The sequence below is a fragment of the Lytechinus pictus genome, chromosome 5 (genome assembly GCF_037042905.1).
Source record: "Lytechinus pictus isolate F3 Inbred chromosome 5, Lp3.0, whole genome shotgun sequence".
In the NCBI taxonomy this organism is placed as follows: domain Eukaryota; kingdom Metazoa; phylum Echinodermata; class Echinoidea; order Temnopleuroida; family Toxopneustidae; genus Lytechinus; species Lytechinus pictus.
Window position 1 is genome coordinate 8,128,215 of NC_087249.1, and position 9,251 is coordinate 8,137,465.

The 9,251-nt window shown below is 37.1% G+C and overlaps 1 protein-coding gene across 1 annotated transcript in view; it reads left to right on the forward strand.

The window, feature by feature from the left end:
- The window catches only part of LOC129262479 (putative elongator complex protein 1), a 37,149-nt gene extending 33,430 nt beyond the window's left edge, over window positions 1-3,719 (forward strand). Inside the window, exon 25 of the mRNA XM_064099731.1 lies at window positions 1,235-3,719. Within this exon, the coding sequence (XP_063955801.1) occupies window positions 1,235-1,393 (159 nt within the window). The 3' untranslated portion in view covers window positions 1,394-3,719. The remainder of the gene's footprint in view (window positions 1-1,234) is intronic.
- Window positions 3,720-9,251: the final 5,532 nt, after the last annotated feature.

The following is a 9,251-nucleotide window of genomic DNA, read 5'->3' on the forward strand; positions in this document are numbered from 1 at the left end:
TCATACACAATAGTGATGTGTGCTTCGAATTGTTCCGTGTTCACACAAAGCTTTTCTTTACAACCAATCAATAGCCGCAGCTGTTGTGAGCAAAACCCCTCTTACGGTGGCACCTTGAAATTAATGTGGTGCTGGAGTGATACTGTCTGTGGTGGGCAAAGAGTTGAAAAAAGACTTCGGATTGATCCCATCAAGCTTAATTATGGAAATTCGACATCATAATTCTTCTTACACACCATCCATTTGGAAACACTGTGGAGCACATTAACGCATGCATGAGTGTAAAATGGTATTTTGAAAATACTTTGGCCTGTATTCTGAAGTCGGGATTAACTTAAGCCATGGTCCAGCTGTGTGCTAAAATTATGGGAAGCCAAATTTGTCAAAATTTAGTTCCATTGTATGTTTCTTATGTTTACTGTGCTCTTTCCTAAGTCTTTGATGGTGAAGACAACTGCCTTATTTGTCTTTCACAAACAGTTAAAGAATGATTTGAGAGACAAATGAGCTGATACATCGAACCTCTGCTGTTGGTAATTTATTTCACAATTGGCTATCCATAGTTAAACCACTACTTTAGACCAGAGTCTAAATTAAACCAGACCTTAGAATGCGGGCCTTTGAATAGACTATGCATTCTAAATGTTGGGCTTGCTGGCTTTCCATATTTATGTTCGATGAGATCAATCGCAACTCTTTGTACAAAGGGCCTCAGAGCAGATGTACATCACATTCTGGGGCGAGGTCATGAAATAAGATTGAATTGACAAGCAAGCACTTTATTCCCTAGGTAGTTTTTGCATTGCAATTTACTGGGATTGGCATTCTTTTATAGCAGATTTCACATGAAATTTTCAACAGAAAATGTGACTTGTATTAGCCTAAAACTTACCATTGGCAGTAAGCTTTCCATTAGCGATATCTTCTATTTAATTTTTATTTCTATAGGCTGCTAAATAGTATTGCCATGGTATAGAGATAAAGATAACATTGATTTGAATCATCCCATGTTTGACAGACAGTCAATGGATGTATAAACTTCTTGAAAATTCCAGATATAAAACAAGAGCTTTCTCCCCTGATCTTCATCGCTCTTTATATCCAAACTTCTGTAGTGACTGATAGATCAATAATGTTAGATGGTTACTTGTGTAAATCATAAATTGATGAAAAAATTGCTTTTTGTTTTCTAATATTTGATATTGATTATTGTCCCTTCTCCAATATTTTCCAGGTATATGGACCACGAGCCACAACAAACAGTATTGTTGCAAGTTTGACTCAGCTAGGTGGGCCACAGAGGTCATTCACCAGGGATGAAATGACCTGTTTAGTACCACCTAAGCTGTCAGAAGATCAGAAATGGAAGTTGCATCTATTGGAGTCCAGATAATGATTATATTAGATGTTTATTTAAGCGCACAAAGTATTTAACATGGTCTTTTCTTCATTACTCAACACATCCCCTGAGGAATTTCGCAATTTGTATTATGCAGTTAGGAATTAAAGTGCGACTTTAAGTCAGATCTAACTCTCTATATAGCACACTCATGAACTGAAAAAAATGAATAAATAGGCCTAATGAATAATATAGGATTTGTATAGCGCACGTATCCACCTTGCTAGGTGCTCAAGGCGCTCCTACATTACCCCGGCTAAGCTAGTCTACCAATTCTGGTGCACACAGCTTTTTGAGGAATAACTTCCTGTGGGTACCCATTTACCTCGCCTTTGTTGAGTGCAGCACAATGTGGGTAAACTAAAGGTCAATTGAAAATGATATTTCCCAACTGTCAGTGCTGGAAATACATTTATTGCATAAAGAATTTTGACAAATTGCCATTCAAATGCAAGTTTGGAGGATACAGAGTATCGGGAAATCGAGTTTCTCATTATTCCTTCATTATCATTTAGTCAGTTTGGTAAAGTTAAACTGTAAATTTAATTACCATGCTATACATGTAATAAGGAAATCTTGTAAGTGCTTTAAGTGAAAAGGAGTATAACCAAATATTGCATGTTGATTGTGGAAGACTTGTCTAGCTTTCCATCAATATAAATCATGTTGAATATTTATTGTCAGTAAATGCAGACATATTGTTACAAATAACAAAAAAAAGTAATTACAAGATTACCAAGTGTGGCCTTATTTTGCTCTAATGTAAAGCTTTATTTCTGAAACATTATGGCCCGTATTCTTAAGTTGGGTTTAACTTAAACTCTGGTCAGATGTTGTGGTTTAACTATGGATAGCCAATCATGACATCGATGTCAAACAGTAGAGGTATCAGCGAATTTGACTCTCAAATCATTCTTAATAGTCTGGGAAGGATTAATAGGATAGGTGTCTTCACCATTGAAGAATTAGGAAAGAGCACAGTAAACATAAACATACCATGTGAACAAATTATGACATGATTGGCTTCCCCTAATTTTAGTAGAGTGAGACCACGGTCTAAGTTAAACGCAAGATCAGAATATGGGCCTATCTCTCTAGAATACTCTACTTCTGATATCGAGATAATCTGTAGAATTGATAGAAATTAGTAAGTTCCCTTTAAATTTTAGTTCGAAATTTATTTATGAGCAAATACATATTTTTTTTTCCTTTTAAACATTTCCTAAAATCTTTTACCATTCAATCTTCTATGAACTATTTACTAAACCCATAACATTGTACAAAGGCTATGCATAAATTTGTTAGTATTCATAGGGTAGGAATGAATTATTAATTTTCAAGGGCTGTTTCCTGTTCAGCCTCGGGGCTACTGCTATGCCAATTGGGGCTATTATTTTAATTTAGGGGGCTACCTTGTTCAGTGAACAATTGAATTAAAGTTAAAAAACATGTTTATTTTACTAAATCATTGACCCGATTTATGCAGATTTCTTGTTTAAATTATGCATTATTTACAGTGTATAATAAAAAAAAGTCCAATGCTAATGCACGTTCTTGTCACGGTGCGCCAAATTGACACCCGTTGCCATGGTTCAGCATGGTATTTTATTCAGGAGTGCTCTGTTCAAAACAGTGGACTCAGTAATTAAAACAGTGAAAACATTGGACTCCTGAAAAAAAATAGCATGCTCAACCATGGCAACAATGACAAAAGCGCACATCGTTATTGGTCATTTTGTAGTATATGCAGTAAATTACGGGTAATTTGTACTGGAAATCTACATAAACTATGGATTCAACCAATGGTTTTCAAATCACCTCTGTGAATTCAGGCCATTAGGTCTATAATAAATCTTAGGGCATAAAAGAAATGAATGCATAATAAAATCAATTTTATAAGAAAGTTAGGCCCCCAGAGGCAATTTTAGCTGCAAGAAGGGCAAAATTGCTTGTCGTTCTGAGTTTTTTTCTTACATTGAAAGAATATCAAAATCGTTTAACGTTACGCCTTGTTTTTGGCAACCAACATTGTTGTGTATACTACATCTCGTCATGCATGTTAACTTAATGCTTAGTGAAAGGCATAACTTGTATCAATATTTTTTATACAAAAATAAAAACTTGAGAAATTATGATTTGGGGAGTTATTGCAATTTTTCATTAAGAATTGGGAGAAAATGAAATGTTGTTCACGGGGTGTCTTGGAAAGCATTTTGTAAATTATGGTCCTGGTGATGATGATAATGATTATGGTAATGATTGTAATAACTTCTGATTAATGGCGATGATTGTGAAATTAAAGACTGATAACCTCTGAAAACCTGTTTTTAGGAAATTGATTTGAATATTTTCATCACTGTACAATACATAACACACTTCAAAATATAACTCTGCAGTAATGAATCATACTTGATATCTTTATTACAAGAAACAAAAGCAATATAAAAACAAATTTAATATTCATTTAGAAACTGAAAATATATACATTGTATTGTCTTTTTTACAAGACATGGCTGCTATATTACAATATAAACTCAAGGTGATTTTCACTCTACTTCTGAAACAACTCCATCGATCAATCATATATCAAAATATATTACAAATAATAGATATCATTAAAGGACAAGTCTACCCCAACAAAAAGTTGATTTAAATAAAAACAGAAAAATCCAACAAGCATAACACTGAAAATTTCATCGAAATCGGATGTAAAATAGGAAAGTTATGACATTTTTATATTTGTCGCCTAATTACACATAACAATTATATGCAAATATAATATTTTCCTCGTCATATGAAAAAATGTTTTTTATTCCTCCCTGAACATGTGGAATTACCCTTGTTTTAACATTCATGGTTCAGTCAAATTGGTCCTTTTCAAACAATAAAAAACAAAAGTAGAAGCGACTGAGGGACATCATCAACCATCTCATTCGCATGTTGTGGATAAAAATAAAAACTTGAAATTTCATAACTTTTTTATTTCACTTCTGAGTTTTAATAAAGTTTCAGTGTTATGCTTCTTTGATTTTTCTTTATTGATTCAAATAAACTTTTTCTGGGTGGACTTGACCTCTAAGGGCGAAAGTAATAATTACACAAACACGGTACTTTTGAAACAGTTCTTAAATGACTTGGGCATACCCGAGTGCAAATGGAATGTTTCAAAGTTAACGAGTATTTGTAATTATGCTTTTTCTTTTTTTCATATCAATATTTCTCAATTGACATTTAATTCATATAAGCTGCAACAATAATGCAAAATAATTTACAGACAATTGAAAAGTATACAAATAACTTAATGACACAATCAGTAAAATTTCATCAAAATCAGGGCTTAATTTACATCAAAGATATATGATGTGACCTACATATTCAAAGTGAAATTCAGATTTAATTCCAACAAAACATTGAATATAATCATATAATATTGACTGGTCTTGAGGGGAACATCAAATATATTGCCAGCAAAAGAATCATATTGGCCTGAGTCTTTAGACGAGGGCAATATGGGTCTTTTAAGGGCAATATATTTGATGTTCCCCGAAAGAAGGGCAGTCAATATTTTTATTATCATCCAAATCAGATATCTAGAGCAAAAATCATGATAACAGTGATATCTTTTAAGAATAGAGTTCTGTTATGTCATGATAATATCAGTGTCTAGGCTCTGCACTTTACCATTATGATGTACTTGCAAGCGCCCAGATCCAGCGTTGTCTTTATTATGACGTAGATCGTTGGTGCGCGAAACATTATGAAGCGTATCACTTCATTCGCATCCTCAAAGGCCCGGATGTGAGACCAGGGAAAATACAAAGGTATATTTTGCGTCGTATCTGCATGCAAAGTCAATACGCGCATTGAGACCGAGGAAAATACAAACAATATACCTATCCCTTCCTGATAATAATAAAATACAGGGAAATACGGTTTTGTAAATGACCAGCTCAGATGTCTAATACGGGTGATAATACAAATTATTTTCATACATTTATAACATAAAATACAAATCATTGTCATATAAACATTTATATTTATATTCAATGACAAATCACCTACATAAAAGCAAGCTTGTAAAACTGCGGGCCCCAGTGAAATAAGTTGTAATAAATGGAGGAAGACATAAAATTTCACAACCTTAAATATACACATTTGATTTTCATGCAAATACAGACCCCCCCCCCCAAAAAAAAAAAGGGGAAAAAATATACTTGTAGGGGTCTAAGTAATACAAATTATTAGCAAGCTTATCAGTACGCTTAAAAGATACATGCATCCTTACATTCCAATACCCAAGCAAAATGAAAATGTTGTGTATTGTATGGTACATGTATGTGTTATGAGAAAGTGATGTAAATCCTTGTTATCTGATAGTCCATCCTCATCTCAAAATCATCTCATGACCAGCCGATAGAAGTCTTATCAAATTTTCCTGTCAGCTGCAATAAATGGCTGATTGATTAGAATCGTAAATAAAGAGGCTTTAATAGGAGGAAATTATAATTCATAAACAAATTTTCGGCATTACTCCTTTGTGTTTAAGATCACATGCTCGATCTGTAATGAAAATCATAAGTCAGAAAAAATTGGAACCAGTGGGACTTGAGCCTGCCATCTACTGCTTGCCGGGCAGCGACTCAACCACCAGGCTATTCTGGTTCACGGCTAAATCACGATGAACTGGAATTCATATACCCTCAATTCTCTTCTTTCTGACTCATTAATATGCAAATGCAGTCCGCCATGGACAATAGTAAATAAAGAGGCTTTAATAGAAGGAAATTATAATTTGTAAACAAGTTTTCAGCTACATGTACTATCAGGAAGCAGGAACGGCTGCCACAGATTGAGGACCTTTTATCATTCATACAGGAAACCTCAGCTCAACAGAATGATCCAGTATATGGACGACTGACTGATTTGAAGCCCGGATCCAAAGACCAGTCAAGATCATATCCCAAGAAAACATGGGACAAGAAGGCATTTAACATCTGGCCCTGTCTGATCTGTCAAGATAAACATACACTTTTTGGCTGTGATCGGTTCAAGAAAATGCCACCCAATAAAGAGACTACAATTCGCTAAAGAGAACCGGTTATGTTTCAACTGCCTTCCTCCTGGCCACATGTTGTCAGCCTGCAACTTAAACAGAACTTGTTCTGTTAAAGGTTGTGGAAGGAAGCATACCAAGTTCCTTCATCAGAAGAAGAAAGCACCATCAAGGGCACCTGACACCCAAACTGAGGATCCCCACAGAATCAGGCAGGACAATTAACAAGTGATGGGGCATCTAATGGTTATGGAGACAGTGATACCACAGGGGTCGGTTATCGGAGTGTTCTTCCAATCGTTCCTGTAAGAGTGCAAAGTGGTAGAAAGAATTTCATTGATGATGTACGCTCTGTTAGATACTGGATCACCTCATTCATTCTGCACAGAAGCATTAGCACATCATATGGGAGCTAGAGGGAGAAGATATTGACCTCGCCTGACAACTATGGGCAAGAAAGGTGATCACACTGACACATCAGTGGTCAGCCTTGTGGTAGACTCTGGGCCATCCACAGACAGGATTTATCTTCCTCACGTCTGCACTAGAAAGAGATTCAACATTCAGAATGCTCACATGGCCTGTAGGGAAGACATCAACTTGCACCATCTAAGAGGTATTGATATTCCCTTAGCAGGGGAACATGAAGTCAGCTTATTAAATATATTGCAGTCCACTAATGGCCAAGACACATCTTGCTCCACTGAAAATGTCAACCATGCCTCACCTTGAATTGGCAACAAGGATGGACACCGTGATCAAAAGAGAACTGGACTTTCCTAGCACCAAATCAAGGTTTTGGACAGACAGCATGAGAGTTTTGAACTACATTCAAAACAAGGAGAGGAGGTTCCACACCTTTGTATCCAACAGGCTTGCTATCATTCACAATGTTACTGAGACGGATCAATGGCACCATGTAGACTCAGCCTTGAACCCAGCTGATATCCTTTTGGGGGGCATGCCTGCAAGTCAATTGAATGAGAGTTCCAGATGGCTTAACGGACCAGAATTTCTTCAACAACCACAAGAACTTTGCTTACATTTCCAAGCGAGAAGCATGGGATTGGTAATGGAGAGTTTTAGGAGCAGTGAACGAGAACGACGTAGCAGTCGTCTGATCGTTTGAGTCAACGTCGTCGTCTGCCCTTGTTCACTACAATTGCGAATACTTTAGATTTCACTCGACTTGTACGTGTACATACGTCCACGTGATACAGCGCGATAACCAGCGGGTCATGACGCGCTGCCCGACCCGGAAGATCTGGCGTACCATCGCCTGGCGACTCGGTCGGGTGATGCGAAGAAGCAACTTGTGCACACGTGTCCTTTAACTCGCTTTGATTGTCTTTTTACTCGAGTTAGGATATATATCGATATAAATTTTGGAGGTCAGAAAGCAATTCCAAATATGATAAACATAGTGCATCGTACAACTTACATTAATTTTGTGAAAAGTCACTAAAAAATCAATAAAAGGGAAAGGTTGATCTTCATGCTGGGCTTGAACGGTCAAAATGACGTCACTCACGTACACGTCCACTATGATTTAGGAGAACCGCAAAATGGATGTGGCGAGGTTCTCGATTCTGATAGTGGACGTGTGTGAGGACCTGAGGCATATGGCAGGCCAAAAAATGACGTCATCTCGTACCAGTCCACTATGTGGACGTACATTTCTAAAAGTGCTCAATGATGACCCAGAAGTAAAGACAACAAAAGGAATGCATAATTTTGCATCAAGCAGTGATGCTGATGACTGCATTGACAAGGCTTAGAAGGGCATTTGCACGGTGGCTAAGACTGAAGAAAGTTCTTGAAGAGAAAGTGAGAAAGATGACACCAATCCAAGATAGAGACAAACCCTTATCTGCCAAGGAAATTGAAGGTGCTGAAAAGGTAATTTTTTCAGTATGTACAGAGTCATGCATTCTCAGAGGAGTTGAGTGTGCTTAGGGATTCAGGTAATTCAGTCCCTAAAGTCACAAAGAGATCAAGACTGTACAAGCTAGACGCTGTTTTCCAGGATGGCCTACTTCGAGTGGGAGGAAGGTTAAGACATGAAATGATACCTAGCGAAGCCAAGCACCAAGTGATACTGCCCAAGAAGCATCATGTGACTTCACTGCTTGTGAGACATACACATCACAAAGTTGGACACCAAGGGCTGAATCGAGTGTTGGCAGAGATACGACAAAGATACATGTATAGATTCTTGGTGCTGGTGTCGTTGTAAGAAGCATGATAACGAAATGTGTCATCTGCCGCAAATACCAGGCTAGTCTCAGTAAGCAGAAATGTCAAATCTACCATCATTCAGACTTGAAGCTACTGAACCCGCATTTACTAATGTTGGGATGGATTTCTTCGGCCCATTTGACATTAAATGCGGATGATCGACAAAAAAAAAATATGGAGTAGTTTTTACTTGTATGACCAGGTGGGTGTTTCATAAAGCTGTTCGTAAAGTTACACACAACTTTACCCACGACTGGAACATGCTCTTATGTCCTAAATGAATGACATAGGGATGTATCATCTAGCACAAGAAGGGGTCCCCTGTCGTGCGTAAAGTCATTCGTATCTTATGAAGAGATTTATGAAACACCCACCAGTAGAGCTATTCATATAGAGGTAGCAGAGAGTCTAGACACCAGCCGTCGAATGATTAGCAGAAGAGGGCCTTTCAAGAAATTGTTCTCAGATAATGGCACCTATTTAGTGGGAGCACTGGCTAGACTGAAACGAGCTCTGAAGGAATGGAATGAAGAGGAAATCCTGCATTTCACTGCTAATCAA